We start from the raw sequence: 16,948 nt of genomic DNA, 5'->3' as shown, positions 1-16,948 counted from the left end.
TAGTAACTCTGGTGTCGCAGCACTGTCGTCGATAGAATTTCCATTGCTATCGCGCAGAGAAGGCCATTGACTGCGTCTTGCCGCTAGCATACTGTACAGAATCTCTTTGAATTTTGTGTCATGTTTCGGGAGAAATTTTCGTTGTGGAAACTATTAAAATAATGCCGCATTGATATCCGCGCTAAATTTCGAGCTTCTGTAAAAGACTGCCATTGCAGGTTTTGCGTTTGTTTAAATATGGCATGCTGTTTTCGTTGTTTCTGCAGCAGTGTTTTGACGCGTTTTGTATAGCAATAGGAATCAGCTCCGTCATTTGTTAATTTATTTGGTATAAATCTCTCAATTACTGTCTATACTATTTCTCTGAGTTCAAGCCACAGGTGGTCTACACTCACATTTGGAAGGAGTGGAGATTATCACTCAGGAATTCGTCAAGTGAATTTATATCTGCGTTTTTTAATAAGAATATTTACTTCTTTATAAGAAGAAAATCTTATAGAGTTGTCGAGCTGCAGTACATTAAATTCAGTAGTATGGCACTTCACGATTTTTAGCTATCATTAGCTTAGTCGTATGGCTCATAAAACATCAATTTTATTTTTAACATACAATTTGCACGGCGCAGGGTTTTCGGCAGTCAATGTAATACAGAGTAAATATCGTGCGAAGATTAACGTGGAAGTTAACTTAGCTCTGTCCAGTTTGATTCTATGATTTTAGATGATGTGTGGGGAACAAACGCGTCATTCACCCTATTAATTATACTAATGATAAATTTGTTCGATAAATTGCGTCATAATTTAAAATCCTTGTTTCATTTTTTATTGTATTTTAAAGTAACTTAATCGGACCAACCTCGTAGTTCAGATGTTAAGTACATCAATGTTTTGACAAGGGCACCGTGAATGAGTTGTGATACAATAAGGCCGCTGGGAACAATATATGGTGAAGTCGACGTACAACAACAAAATTACAGTGGTTGTTTTAAGGATATTTTCTGGCTATCTGTATCAATATGTAAAAGGCTCGTGTGTGTACGTATTGGCTGACTTTTCTCCATGACCACCCACAGCCGTCCACTCGTGTTTGTGGTGGTATGTATCTCTTGGTTCCCTGCTGTTACTAAGGGAGTTTCGTTGCAGTGCGTGGCAATGGGTGAGTGTGGCGAGCAAAAATTCATGAAATATGGAGCAAGAAATACTGTTAGGAAAGCCATATACTCGGCGACTTACGAACATTACCGTACATGTGAATATGCGTTTATTGTTTTATTACTCAAACATAATACGATCCTTGCACGGTTTCGTCATACAGACTTTAATAATGACCTGTAATATCAAATAGCTCAGTTTTTAATTTCTCAGAGGGTTTTCATCCGCTTATTTTTCGTGAGTATAATCCTTTATACAGTTTAATGCGTTATCTTCAGTCACTTCGCTGGTTATTCTTTTGTATTATTTTTCGTGAGTATAATCACACAGTACAGTGCGGAAGAAAGCGTTGACGACTATCACCACGCAGAAGTGCCGCAACACGACGTGGCAGGGACTCGACTAATGTCCGAAGTAGTGCTGGAGGAAATTGACACCATGAATCATTCAGCACTCTCCATAAATCCGCAAGAGTATGAGGGAGTCGAGATGCAGGTGATCACATAGGATGCTTACGTACGTGTCACCTGTCAGACGTATCAGGGGTCCCATATCACTCCAACTGCACACGCCCCACACAATTACAGAGCCTCCACCAGCTTAAAAAGTCCCCTGCTGACATGCGGGGTCCGTGGATTCGTGACGATGTCTCCGTACCCGTACACCTCCATCCGCTCGATACAATTTGAAAAGACACTCGTCCGACCAGGCAACATGTTTCTCGTGATCAACAGTCCAGTATCGATGCTGCTGGGCCCAGGAGAGGCGTTAAGCTTTGCGTCGTGCGGTCATCAACGGTAAGCGAGTGGGCCTTCGGCTGCGAAAGCTCATATCGATGATTTTTCGTTGAATGGTTCGTGCGCAGACACCTGTTGATGACCCAGCATTGAAATGTGCAGCAATTTGCGGAAGGGTTGCACTACTGTCACATTGAATGATTAACTTTAGTTATCGTTAGTCACGTTCTTGCAGGATCTTTTTCCGGTCGCAGCGATGTCGAAGATCTGATGTTTTGCCGGATTCCTGATATTCATAATACACTCGTGAAATGGTCGTACGGGCAAACCACATTTCGTCGCTACCTCGAAGATGCTGTGTCCCATCGCTCTTGCGCCGACTATAACACCACGTTCAAACTCAATTATATCTTGATAACCTGTGTTTTATAGGCTTTGCCGACCAGAGCACCGTATTCTGGGTGTTTACGTATCTCTGTATTTGAATACGCATGCCTACAATGCCGAATTACAAGAGTTCAGAAATGGCTCTGAGCACTATGGGACTCAACATCTTAGGTCATAAGTCCCCTAGAACTTAGAACTACTTAAACCTAACTAACCTAAGGACATCACACACACCCATGCCCGAGGCAGGATTCGAACCTGCGACCGTAGCAGTCCCGCGGTTCCGGACTGCAGCGCCAGAACCGCACGGCCACCGCGGCCGGCTGAAGTACAAGAGTTAATACAAGGCAGGGACACAGTAAAATTTGTGAAATCACAGCGAATACGATGGCTAGGACACTTGGAGAGAATGGCAGAGGATAGAATTCCAAAGAAAACAATGAATGGTATGATCCATTCAGTTAGGTGAAAAGGGATATCTAGAAGAAGATGGATCGACGAGGTAATAATGGATATCACCAATATGGGAGTACTGGGTGTTGTGTGATGTCCTTAGGTTAGTTAGGTTTAAGTAGTTCTAAGTTCTAGGGGACTGATGACCATAAATGTTAAGTCCCATAGTGCTCAGAGCCATTTGAACCAATATGGGAGTCCGGGGGTGGAAAACAGCAGCAAATAACCGAGAAGTGTGGAGGAAGATTGTTGAAGAAGCCGAAGCTCACCAAGGGGTATAGCTCTACTGAAGATGCCTATACTAGTTTCTTTGGCGCTTCAGTGTATTATTTAGCTTTACTTAGTGGTATTTGTTGCTCCATATTTCGTGGATTTTTGCCCACGACACTCACCCACTACCACGCACTGTAACCAAACTACCTGACTAACAGAATAACGGAATTCACAATATCCTTAATCTGTATGCATCTCATGTCTATAATGGTACTCATGACTTTTCCCGTGACACATATTGTGACCAGGTCTATGCCGAGCTGATGATTTATGCAGCTGTTACCCCATTTATCATATGTTTCTGCAAAAATACTTTCATAACATTGAAAAATCATATAACACGCCATCATTCTGACCCAGAATAGCCCGGTTTTTCGTAACCGCCTACAATCAGATGCAAAGGCCTTGTGATGTTACTGTCACTGCGATAATATCTCAGTATATCGTGGAAGTCGTGGATGCTCTTATCAGTGCCAGTTCATTTTTGTAACACAACCACGACCAGCTTAGAGACCGAAGTGATGACACTTTCAGCACGACCTGACCATCATTATGTAGGACAATGCTCAAGCACGTACAGTGCAAGTTGTTACTGATTTGTTTGACTGATGTGCTAAGTGCTATACCACCTACTGCAGTCCCCTGACTTAAGCCCTCGTGAGTTCAACTCGATTTCTAAACTGAAGGAAACACTTCACGGCATTCGCTTCAAAACTGTGGGCAATAGACAGCGGGCAATAGACCGAGCCGCTCGAACTGTCAACACAACTGGCGCTGCTAAGAGTATCCTACGACTTCCACATCGCTGGCAACGGATTAAACACAACGCTGGTGACTACTTTGAAGGTCATTAAGACTTTGAAACACACATTTATTTTGTACGAGCTGTAAATAAATAGTTGCCACTATCAAAGTTCCAACCCTCGTATTTTCAGTGCAGTGCTGACATAGAGATAAATTATGGTAAAGATTCAAAAGAAGTGCGATAAATTATGGTAACGATTAACGATTCAAAAGAAGTGCGATTATGCGATTACTCAGCAGCTAGCAATCGGAGACCACAGGTTCCTCATATCAAAAGACTCAAAAAACGTTCCTCAATAAACTCCGAAATTTGTAGGCGGAGTTAGGGTTCACACTGTATACATACAGGGTGTCCCATTTTTCCTGATCATCTCAAACAACTTCTTGTCCAGAACAAAAATAAAAAATATATCAAGCAAATTTTGTTTCGCTGCAAGGCCGACCTTAACCAGCACGATTGCTTTTTTTTTTTTTTAAAAAACTCTCTTCATGACGAAGACATGAAGAATACTGTCTCATTTTTAAGTAGCACCCATTACTTTTTATTCGGTAATCTTTTTCTTCTTCTGTAGAGCTGTTCCAAAGCGTATCACAGTTACGAAAGGATATGCTTTGGGTAGTATTACCGGGTTTATAATGCATGGCCGAGCTGTGCTGGTGGGAGCGGATTCCATTGCATTCGGAATCCACCGGTCCGAAATCTGCTATATAACGCACCAGCGCAACAATTGCCAGTCCATATTTGACCTCTATACCACGTCACATAACGGATGCCCTCAACACTGTGCACATAGCAGACGCACAACGTCAGCAGTGAATTTCTAAATACACTCCTGGAAATGGAAAAAAGAACACATTGACACCGGTGTGTCAGACCCACCATACTTGCTCCGGACACTGCGAGAGGGCTGTACAAGCAATGATCACACGCACGGCACAGCGGACACACCAGGAACCGCGGTGTTGGCCGTCAAATGGCGCTAGCTGCGCAGCATTTGTGCACCGCCGCCGTCAGTGTCAGCCAGTTTGCCGTGACATACGGGACTCCATAGCAGTCTTTAACACTGGTAGCATGCCGTGACAGCGTGGACGTGAACCGTATGTGCAGTTGACGGACTTTGAGCGAGGGCGTATAGTGGGCATGCGGGAGGCCGGGTGGACGCACCGCCGAATTGCTCAACACGTGGGGCGTGAGGTCCCCACAGTACATCGATGTTGTCGCCAGTGGTCGGCGGAAGGTGCACGTGCCCGTCGACCTGGGACCGGACCGCAGCGACGCACGGATGCACGCCAAGACCGTAGGATCCTACGCAGTGCCGTAGGGGACCGCACCGCCACTTCCCAGCAAATTAGGGACACTGTTGCTCCTGGGGTATCGGCGAGGACCATTCGCAACCGTCTCCATGAAGCTGGGCTACGGTCCCGCACACCGTTAGGCCGTCTTCCGCTCACGCCCCAACATCGTGCAGCCCGCCTCCAGTGGTGTCGCGACAGGCGTGAATGGAGGGACGAATGGAGACGTGTCGTCTTCAGCGATGAGAGTCGCTTCTGCCTTGGTGCCAATGATGGTCGTATGCGTGTTTGGCGCCGTGCAGGTGAGCGCCACAATCAGGACTGCATACGACCGAGGCACACAGGGCCAACACCCGGCATCATGGTGTGGGGAGCGATCTCCTACACTGGCCGTACACCACTGGTGATCGTCGAGGGGACACTGAATAGTGCACGGTACATCCAGACCGTCATCGAACCCATCGTTCTACCATTCCTAGACCGGCAAGGGAACTTGCTGTTCCAACAGGACAATGCACGTCCGCATGTATCCCGTGCCACCCAACGTGCTCTAGAAGGTGTAAGTCAACTACCCTGGCCAGCAAGATCTCCGGATCTGTCCCCCATTGAGCATGTTTGGGACTGGATGAAGCGTCGTCTCACGCGGTCTGCACGTCCAGCACGAACGCTGGTCCAACTGAGGCGCCAGGTGGAAATGGCATGGCAAGCCGTTCCACAGGACTACATCCAGCATCTCTACGATCGTCTCCATGGGAGAATAGCAGCCTGCGTTGCTGCGAAAGGTGGATATACACTGTACTAGTGCCGACATTGTGCATGCTCTGTTGCCTGTGTCTATGTGCCTGTGGTTCTGTCAGTGTGATCATGTGATGTATCTGACCCCAGGAATGTGTCAATAAAGTTTCCCCTTCCTGGGACAATGAATTCACGGTGTTCTTATTTCAATTTCCAGGAGTGTATGAATGTCGCCAGCAGATCCCCACCCGGAAAGAAAATAAAGCCTAGTCGACAATGGATTTTTTTTTACTATTATCGTGCGCACTGTGAGGAAGCACGGGTAAAATGCTGTACTAATCATTCACGAAGCATAAATTAAATCTTGTGCTGCCCATTTACTTTGAAAAAGCTGTACAACTGAATTGGTCTCATGAAGCCTTATGCTAATCATCTGCGTTAAAATAACCGTCTGATGCTAGACAGGGAGGAACGACGATAAACGAGCAAAAAGATGGATATGCAACATTTCTCCAATGTTGTACATCACTACATTTAAACCTATCGCTTGCGAAGCCTTTGCACATCCGCTACTCGCGAGGACACAGTAACAAGTGTCGTTTTCTGAACTCTCTCGTCTCTTGACTGTCTTGCACAACCTTTTTGCGTAACCCGAAACTAATTTGCTTTAGCAACTGGTTTGAGCTCCGAAATAAAAATCTGCGAGCGCTATCCGCTGTTCACTACAATAAACAGCTTTGCATGTTATATAAAATTCCATTAATAATTTGGCCACTGCACAAAAAGAAAGCACCATCACATTGAAATAACACCTTACCGTATTCCCGGTCATATTTATTAAATAAGACAGATGTCATAGGAAGTAGGGTTCGTAAATGGAAATTGATATCACAATTACCAAACATTTATTCAAATTCAAAGCTAACATGGATAACATTGCAGTGCGAGTCTTGAGAAGCAAAGACACAGACAACTGCCCTGAAGTACTGAATTTAGCTATTTGGAACTTTGATTGACGTCGTTAGAAAGACTGAAAGAAGAACAAACTCCGAGTTCCTTATATGCTCGACTCGCATTTTCAATTTAACAAGAGAAATAAACCAATGTACTCTGTACGCAAGATGCACAAACAGCCAGGTAAATGTGAGGTTTTCAGAGTAGGAACTCAGAAATGTGAAAGTAAGACCTCATGCTATAGCAAAAACAAACACATACATCTTCAAACTCCACAGTTAGGAAATACCACAGCCAAGAAACATTGAAAATTCTTTGTTCTCAGCCTAGGCTCCGATGGAAGGGCAAGAGCGTTCTTGTAGCCAATTTGACGAACAAGAAGATTCCTTGAAGCATGAAAATAGAGAGGAATGATACGAAAATTTCCCTGGTACGGCGGGCAAATGAGCATAAATAATTTACTGGGTTGGTACCGAGTCTGAACTGTCTCTTACTGTTGGCTGGCATTGTCTAGTAGAGAATACAAAACAGAAACAGAAATACTGTTGAGGTGGCAGGAAATTTCTTACCTGTCATGGGAACAGTGAGGCTGGATTATTGTTGACATTCATGCTTAATCGATAAAGATGGGCACTTGGGACCAAGATACCCTTGCGGTTATGCGTAACGGTTTAACGACCGAAAGCCGCACCGTCAGAATCCAGTCAGCAGGCCCTCGCAACTTCTCCTGAATGCCAGCCAAGTAAGGCTTTCCTGCTTCACATCTACAGTAAACATGATATCTTCCGGAATCCACTTCGTTGTGTGAGAACCTTTCATTCACCACCCAACAGTTTGTACTGCCTGCTTTTATTATAAAATAAATGTGATTGACTTGATACAAGATCGAGAAGCGATTTGTGTCTCTCATATTAAAAAGCCATGTAGGAGTCACATATCTTACTGTTAAATAGTTAAGAACCAGTGCTTTAAAGGAGGAAGTTCATGAAATTGACAGAAAATGTCGGCTTTAAATTTTTTTTCTTTGTTAGTAGAACACATGGACAGTAAGTTCCCAAAGTTTCGGTGATGAAGTCGCGTCTGAAGTGTCTGAAAAATAATTAAATGCGTGACACGACCTTCCTGCCACCCCCACTCCTTGAAGCAATACTTCTACACTAGCTCGGTCAACAACGATCCCGTGGACTACTTTCAACTAAACTTTCAGTTGGAAAATTTGAATGCATTGGACACATCCAGAAGAGAATGGGCTATAGATTGACGAAAGTTAGTGACACAAAGAGTGAAAAGTTGGACGATGGAAAGGGCATGGATGAACACAACAGACTCACAAAGAAGATGACACACAAGCATACTATGGTAAGGCTATCAGACAGAACCTATTCATTATACTCGTAAGTGACATGAAAAGCGCAGTACGAGCTATATATTTGCATATAATTCCTGGCCTATCCTTAAGTCGTAACGGTGTTCATGGCAAAACCCAGAATCAAAATGAGTCTCTAAATTCACTCATATGGAAACGATGTCCTATAACTACATTTTCATCCACTAGAACTGTCAGAATTGCAACTTATGATGTAGTTTTTGTATTTAATGTTGAGAACGCAGGGAAGATGAAGGTATTAGAGAGAATGGGCTTTAAGATAGGAATTTCACTCAAGACATCTTGAGAAAAATTCATTTGCCTCTCTGCAGCAAAAAGTCAATTGAAGACCTGCTACAGGAAAGCAGGCAGAAAACAAGAAATAAGACGAGAAGACATGAGTGGGAAGAGGACCATGAGTATACATTTATGACTTTCCGAAGAGGTGTCATAGGAAAAAGCGTTAGGCTGAACTGCATTTCCCGAAAGTCATGGTTTTTAAAGTTCATATACTACCTTTTTCTCAGTATCTATGAAGGCTAGAATTACGAAATTTTATATACTCATTTCAATACACCCAATAAATGTTGTCTCGACAGTAAATTTTGAGATTTTGAGCAGAGATACGGGGCAAATTGCTTGGAATTTTGCATGAATATTTTAGTATACAGGATTATAATTAAAAAATTATTAGAATTCACCTATCGATATGTTCAAAAAACCTCATGAGAGAGGTTCACCATAAGCAGAGAGATTAAACAGAGAATATTTTGTAGAAATCTTTTGAATAGTTTCTGAGAAAAAGGCACATATACTATTTTCTGAAAATAAGATTTTTAAATTGCACGAATTTAAATATATATAATCCAAGGAACATACGTGTAAGTGTGTTAATTTCATGTAAAGGATACTACAAAATTTCATTGCCGTATCTTCAAAATTGTGAATTTGGTGCATCTTTCAAATAATGTGTTTTGCATGAACGCTCCCCTTAACTGTGAACGTTTCAGCATCAACCTCGCCCAATCGCCATCATTGGAAAGACACGATTGCAGCCTGAAAGCCCTACCTGTGTCTACTCCCGCCTGATTTTTTACTCCTGTTAATTTTACCTGTCACCTGTCGATTCACAGTGTTCGTCCGCATTCTTCCCAAGTAATCCTGTCAGCTCAGTGACTGGGACATGGCCCTGTTGCAGTGGCTGGGGGAGGGAGCCCTGCGGTCACGCATGGAGGGCCACGTGCTGCTGGTGCGGCTGCAGTGCCGCCAACCACAAGACGCCGCACGCCTTCCGTCCGCCGCCGACTCTGACGCCTCCGCCACGGCAGACTTCAGCCCCTGCGTGGCCTTCCGCGTCGCGGGTACACCCAGGGAACCCGGTACGTCTCCTCTTACTCCAACAATGCAGTCTGCCTACACGGTATCTCAGTCTTACCTATTTAAGAATGAAAAATACTATTATCGTAACACAAAAGGCGAATAAATCCTGGGCAGAGTAAAGAACATAAAAGAAGACCTCTTGATGGATTCGCGCTTTTAATCCACCCCTCGAAATTTTATATCCGCAGAAAAAAAAACAAGTGTGCTGTTGCTTATTGTGGCTGGCGAATCGTTTCGATTTTGGACACAGGACCAGAGACCTCAGCTTATAAATTGCAAGCTGTAGTTGTGCCAACACCTTGCAGTTGAGAGAGCTCACTGCGCTGCGGAAGTAGGTTTACCACTTAAAAAGACGTCAATATGTCAAGATGTTTTGTGGTGGATAGTTACTCATATATTGCCCGGCGGATTATTGTCGCCGGCCGGTGTGGCCGAGCGGTTCTAGGCGCTACAGTCTGGAACTGCGCGACCGCTACCGTCGCAGGTTCGAATCCTGCCTCGGGGATGAATGTGTGTGATGTCCTTGGGTTGGTTAGGTTTAAGTAGTTCTAAGTTCTAGGGGACTGATGACCTCAGATGTTGAGTCCCACAGTGCTCAGAGCCATTTCAACCATTCTGATTAGTGACGAGGCTGGATGTGCCGGCCAGTCTGTGGATGGTTTTTCAAGCGGTTTCCCATCTGCCTCGGCGAATGCGGGCTGGTTCCCCTTATTCCGTCTCAGTTACACTATGTCGGCGATTGCTGCACAAAAACTTTCTCCATGTACGCGTACACCATAATTACTCTACCACGTAAACATTGGGGTTACACTCGTCTGATGCGAGACGTTCCCGGGGAGGGTCCACTAGGGGAGGAGCCGTACAATAACTCTGAAAGAGTGGTTAGGTGTGGGGTGGCGGAGGGGTCAAGTGGTCTGCTGTAGCTTGTTGTGAGGTTATGGACCACTGAGGGCTACGGCGGGGACGCAGCCTCTCCGTCGTTTCTAGGCCCCCAGTTCAATACAATACCATACACTACTCATATGTTTAGTGACAAGTGGCATTTCAGTGTCAGTCTTATAAATACGCTCAAAGACAAAAAGAACATTTTTCCGAAGCGGACGGAAATTGGTAGACGTCGGTAGACGTAACGAACGGGTACAGAAAAAAAATGATTACAAGTTTCATAAAAATTGGATTTTTTATTCAAGTGAAAGAGCGACAGAAACTAAGCAAGTCAATAACGCGTTGGGGCAACTCTGGCCCTTATACGAGCAGTTATTGGGCTTGGCACTGACTAATAGAGTTGTTGGATGTCATTCTGAGAGATATCGTGTCAAATTTTGCCCAATTGGCGCGTTAGATTCCAGGACGGCTTGCCATGAATGGCAAAAAAACTGGTCGTAGAATATTATCAGCGTAGCGATGTGCTGCAATGGTGCCGCGGATGACAACGAAAGAGACTCTGCTATGAAAAGAGATGGCACCCCAGACCATCACATATGGTTGTCGGATCTTATGGCAGGCGGCAGTCAGATTGGTATCCCACCGCTGTCCGGGGGCTCTGGGGCTCAGTTCGAAGCGGGACTCATTCCTGCTCAGTTCGAATCGGGCCTCATCACTGAAGACAATTACACTCCAACCAATGAGATTCGAGGCTCATACAAATGTACGTACGAGTACGTTGCTGGTTTATAAAATATATGTATTCTCAATATAATCCTACCTTCATTTTACAAACAAATTATTTTTTTCTTAGTTAAATTTCATTCATTTACTTCAGTTTTTGATACTTTTACTTTTGCAAATTTCTGGTCGCCGATGGCTGGAATGTAATTCACTGTAGTAGAATAGTCTGTGGTTATTATCCGTGGCACCCAGACAACCCAGCGGTACTTCGACGATATTCTCCGTCATCTTTTGCTGCCCTTGATGACAAGTTGTAAGTAGGCTGTTTAGGTTTTCTTATTGGCAACGTTACGTAGCGCTCTGTATGAAAATCACTGGCTGTGCTGTGTGCAGGCTGTGGCTAGTTTGCATTGTTGTTTGCCATTGTAGTGTTGGGCAGCGGCAGCTGGATGTGAACAGCGCGTAGCGTTGCGCAGTTGGAGGTGAGCCGCCAGCAGTGGTGGATGTGGGGAGAGAGATGGCGGAGTTTTGAAATTTGTAAGACTGGATATATATTATGATTATTAAGGTAAATACATTGTTTGTTCTCTATTAAAATCTTTCATTTGCTAACTACGCCTATCAGTAGTTAGTGCCTTCAGTAGTTTGAATCTTTTATTTAGCTGGCAGTAGTGGCGCTCGCCGTATAGAAGTAGTTCGAGTAACGAAGATTTTTGTGAGGTAAGTGATTTGTGAAAGGTACAGGTTAATGTTAGTCAGGGCCATTCTTTTGTAGGGATTTTTGAAAGTCAGATTGCGTTACGCTAAAATTATTGTGTGTCAGTTTAAGCACAGTCATGTATAATTTTTCTAAGGGGACGTTTCAAAGTCATCCTGCGCTTACATTTTAGCAAGTAAATGCACACGATGAGAGTTTCTACTGCTTGTCTTTGTGCCTGACAAACCTACCTTGGCCACCAACGTCGTCACATCTTTTCCCCATTGAGAAAAAAAAATGTTCAAATATGTGTGAAATCTTGTGGGACTTAATTGCTAAGGTCATCGGTCCCTAAGCTTACAGACTACTTAACCTAAATTATCCTAAGGACAGACACACACACCCATGCCCGAGGGAGGACTCGAACTTGCGCCGGTACCATCCGCACAGTCCATGACTGCAGCGCCTAGCCGGCCGGTGTAGCCGTGCGGTCTGGGCGCTTCAGTCTGGATAGGGGACTGATGACCACAGAAGTTAAGTCCCATAGTGCTCAGAGCCATTTGAATCATTTTTTGCAGCGCCTAAGACTGCACGGCTAATCCCGCGCGGTACTGAGAATATTGGGAGCATTGTGGGCAGGATCCTCCAACCAGCTCGTGATTTTGACCTTCTAACTCTCCAATTGGACAGAATTTGGCGTAATATCTCTCAGGAGGACATCCAGTAACCGTATCAGTCAAGGCCAAGCCGAATACTGACTGCATAAGGACCGGAGGTGGACCCAAGCGTTACTGGCTTGCTCTATTAGTAAAGCTCTGCTCTTGAATAAGCCACCCAATTTTTCTGCAATGTAATCATTTGTTTGTATGTACATGTACATAACTTCTTTCGACTTCCCTCGTCCCATTCGAGTAATTGCTTCTTGCTGCGTCGTTTTTTTTTTCCTTTAGTGTAAATTTTCCGGACTAGTTTTATTTTGCAAACCTGTTCATCTCCATAATGTCTCTAAAGATTCCAGAACTCTGCTCTTAGTTTTAATTAGTGCATAAGTCATTTTTTCTTCTTGACATAGTCGGAAGAACCGTATGAGGGAAATGTCATACTAGAGAATTGGAGACAACGCTTGCGCTTGGAGCCGACAGTGTCATACTCCCTTTATCGTACTGCTAGCGAAAGCAATCCATTCCTCTACATATACTTTTACGAATAAATTCATAAACCTTTGTGAGCATGGCCAGAAAGGATTCAGGATTCACTATCATAGCAGTGGAAGTTCAAAGAAAATAACCAAATAATTTTTCTTACATGTGAAAGTTCATCATTTTTTCACTTCCATTGGCTGCGTTTGTTGCTGTAGGTACACGTTTCTTCATAAGTAAGAGAGATTCTTCGATAAATTTTGCACAGCATACAAACCATACTTACAGGTGTATGAAACTCTAGAAATTATTTAATTTATGAAAAACTGAATGTGCTGTTACATTTTAAACTTTATGTTTAGAAAAAGCTCAAATATTATAGTTAATTATCTCAATTTGTACCACAGTTGTAATATATTTGGAAAATTGTAGGGTTTCATACACCTGTAAGTATGGTTTGCATGCTCTGCAAAATTAATCGGAAAATCTCCCTTACTTATGAAGAAAAGTGTACGCATAGCAACAAATGCAGCCAATAGTAAGTGAAAAAAGGTGAAATACAAATGTAAAAAAAATAATTATTTTCTTATATTTTTGAACTTCCACCACTATCTACATCTTCATCTACATGATTACTCTGCAATTCACATTTAATTGCTTGGCAGAGGGTTCATCAAACCACAATAATACTATCTCTCTACCATTCCACTCCCCAAAAGCGCGCGGGAAAAACGAACACCTAAACCTTTCTGTTCGAGCTCTGATTTTTCTTATTGTATTGTGATGATGATTCCTACCTATGTAAGTTGGGCTCAACAAAATATTTTCGCATTCGGAAGAGAAAGTTGGTGACTGAAATTTCGTAAATAGATCTCGCCACGACGAAAAACGTCTTTGCTTTAATGACTCCCATCCCAACTCGTGTATCATATTGCCACACTCTCTCCCCTATTACGTGATAATACAAAACGAGCTGCCCTTTTTTGCACCCTTTCGATGTCCTCCGTCAATCTCACCTGGTAAGGGTCCCACACCGCGCAGCAATATTCTAACAGAGGACGAACGAGTGTAGTGTAAGCTGTCTCTTTAGTGGACTTGTTGCATTTTCTAAGTGTCCTGCCAATGAAACACAACCTTTGGCTCGCCTTCCCCACAATATTATCTATGTGGTCTTTCCAACTGAAGTTGTTCGTAATTTTAACACCCAGGTACTTAGTTGAATTGACAGCCTTGTGAACTGTGCTATTTATCGAGTAATCGAATTCCAACTGATTTCTTTTGGAACTCATGTCGATCACCTCACACTTTTCGTTATTTAGCGTCAATTGCCACTTGCCACACCATACAGCAATCTTTTCTAAATCGCTTTGCAACTGATACTGGTCTACGGATGACCTTACTAGATGGTAAATTACAGCATCATCTGCGAACAACCTAAGAGAACTGCTCAGTTTGTCACCCAGGTCATTTATATAGATCAGGAACAGCAGAGGTCCCAGGACGCTTCCCTGGGGAACACCTGATATGACTTCAGTTTTACTCGATGATTTGCCGTGATTTATAAGTGAAAACCCTGAATCCTTTCTGATCATTCTGACAAAGTTTTATGAATTTATTTTTAAAAGTACAGACAGTGGAGGTTAAAAATTCCTGTAGTATCTCTCCTGCTCCAAGTCGTCCCGTTTGCCGTCCTACCCCCCTTAAGCTGTTAAGTGGCAACAACTTTTTGTTGTCGATTAAAACTTATTTTTTTCCGTGCTCGGTGCAGACAGCGGCTTATCAGAGGCGGACGGCCGGCTGGGGGCTGCGCTCGGGGGCGGCAGCGACGGCGGCGGTCTGAGCGCCAGCGAGTACGTGGCGATCGGCGTGTGCTCGCTGCTGCTGGGGCTCGTCTACGTGGCGTCGGTGCTGCTATACCTGCACGCGCGGCGCGGCGGCGGCGGCTCGTCCAAGTCGGGCTGCAGCTCGGCGGAGCTGGGCCTGGGGGCGGCCGAGGCGCTGGAGCCGCCGCCGGTCGTCAAGCGCAACCCGCTGCTGCTGCAGCCGCAGGCGCGCGCCGGGGGCCGCAGGCGCCGACACGACGACACCGACTCGTGCTGCAGCTCCGCCAGGTCCTCCGACGCCAACGACGACTCGCAGGGCCCACTGTCCGACGACGAGCGCGGATCGGTAAGCTCCACGGCGAAATTCTTGGCTGCAGATCTGTCAAATCACTTCGTTGCAGGCACTACTGGCGTTGTTACCTGTGATGCTGAAATCGTTTCAGGTTGGTGTCATTCTTGGTATAGTGGCGCTTAAGGGTGTTTAGAGGTGGCATACATGGCGCGTTTGTGCATCGTGAATGACCCTCCCTCGCCTTCATGCAGTTCTCTAATGCAGAAGTTGGGAAGGAAAACATAGGTACAAAGATGGTAGCTGCGAAGAAACCATGGATAACAGAAGAAATACTTCAGTTGATTGATGAAAGGAGTAAGTACAAACATGTTCCGGGAAAATCAGGAATACAGAAATACAAGTCGCTGAGGAATGAAATAAATAGGAAGTGCAGGGAAGCTAAGACGAAATGGCTGCAGGAAAAATGTGAAGACATCGAAAAAGATATGATTGTCGGAAGGACAGACTCAGCATACAGGAAAGTCAAAACAACCTTTGGTGACATTAAAAGCAACGGTGGTAACATTAAGAGTGCAACGGGAATTCCACTGTTAAATGCAGAGGAGAGGGCAGATAGGTGGAAAGAATACATTGAAAGCCTCTATGAGGGTGAAGATTTGTCTGATGTGATAGAAGAAGAAACAGGAGTCGATTTAGAAGAGATAGGGGATCCAGTATTAGAATCGGAATTTAAAAGAGCTTTGGAGAACTTACGGTCAAATAAGGCAGAAGGGATAGATAACATTCCATCAGAATTTCTAAAATGGTTACGGGAAGTGGCAACAAAACGACTATTCACGTTGGTGTGTAGAATATATGAGTCTGGCGATATACCATCTGACTTTCGGAAAAGCATCATCCACACAATTCCGAAGACGGCAAGAGCTGACAAGTGAAAGAATTATCGCACAATCAGCTTAACAGCTCATGCATCCAAGCTGCTTACAAGAATAATATACAGAAGAATGGAAAAGAAAATTGAGAATGCGCTACGTGACGATCAGTTTGGCTTTAGGAAAAGTAAAGGGACGAGAGAGGCAATTCTGACGTTAGGGCTAATAATGGAAGCAAGGCTAAAGAAAAATCAAGACACTTTCATAGGATTTGTCGACCTGGAAAAAGCGTTCGACAATATAAAATGGTGCAAGCTGTTCGAGATTCTGAAAAAAGTAGGGGTAAGCTGTAGGGAGAAACGGGTCATATACAATATGTACAACAACCAAGAGGGAATAATAAGAGTGGACGATCAAGAACGAAGTGCTCGTATTAATAAGGGTGTAAGACAAGGCTGTAGCCTTTCGCCCCTACTCTTCAATCTGTACATCGAGCAAGCAATGATGGAAATAAAAGAAAGGTTCAGGAGTGGAATTAAAATACCAGGTGAAAGGATATCAATGATACGATTCGCTGATGACATTGCTATACTGAGCGAAAGTGAAGAAGAATTAAATGATCTGCTGAACGGAATGAACAGTCTAATGAGTACACAGTATGGTTTGAGAGTAAATCGGAGAAAGACGAAGGTAATGAGAAGTCGTAGAAATGAGAACAGCGAGAAACTTAACATCAGGATTGATGGTCACGAAGTCAATGAAGTTAAGGAATTCTGCTACCTAGGCAGTAAAATAACCAATGACGGACGGAGCAAGGAGGACATCAAAAGCAGACTCGCTATGGCAAAAAAGGCATTTCTGGCCAAGAGATGTCTACTAATATCAAATACCGGCCTTAATTTGAGGAAGAAATTTCTGAGGATGTACGTCTGGAGTACAGCATTGTATGGTAGTGAAACATGGACTGTGGGAAAACCGGAACAG

General features: G+C 44.0%; 1 protein-coding gene across 1 annotated transcript in view; it reads left to right on the top strand.

Annotated features, from left to right (window-relative positions):
• LOC126088415 (uncharacterized) overlaps nucleotides 1–16,948 on the top strand; it is a 218,553-nt gene that overhangs the window by 12,983 nt on the left and 188,622 nt on the right. Inside the window, exons 3-4 of the mRNA XM_049906555.1 lie at nucleotides 9,352–9,560; nucleotides 14,801–15,146. Of these exons, the coding sequence (XP_049762512.1) occupies nucleotides 9,352–9,560; nucleotides 14,801–15,146 (555 nt within the window). The remainder of the gene's footprint in view (nucleotides 1–9,351; nucleotides 9,561–14,800; nucleotides 15,147–16,948) is intronic.

This window comes from Schistocerca cancellata, chromosome 6 (genome assembly GCF_023864275.1).
Source record: "Schistocerca cancellata isolate TAMUIC-IGC-003103 chromosome 6, iqSchCanc2.1, whole genome shotgun sequence".
In the NCBI taxonomy this organism is placed as follows: Eukaryota; Metazoa; Arthropoda; class Insecta; order Orthoptera; family Acrididae; genus Schistocerca; species Schistocerca cancellata.
Note: the sequence above shows the minus strand (reverse complement) of the source record. Positions and strands in the feature narration are given on the sequence as shown.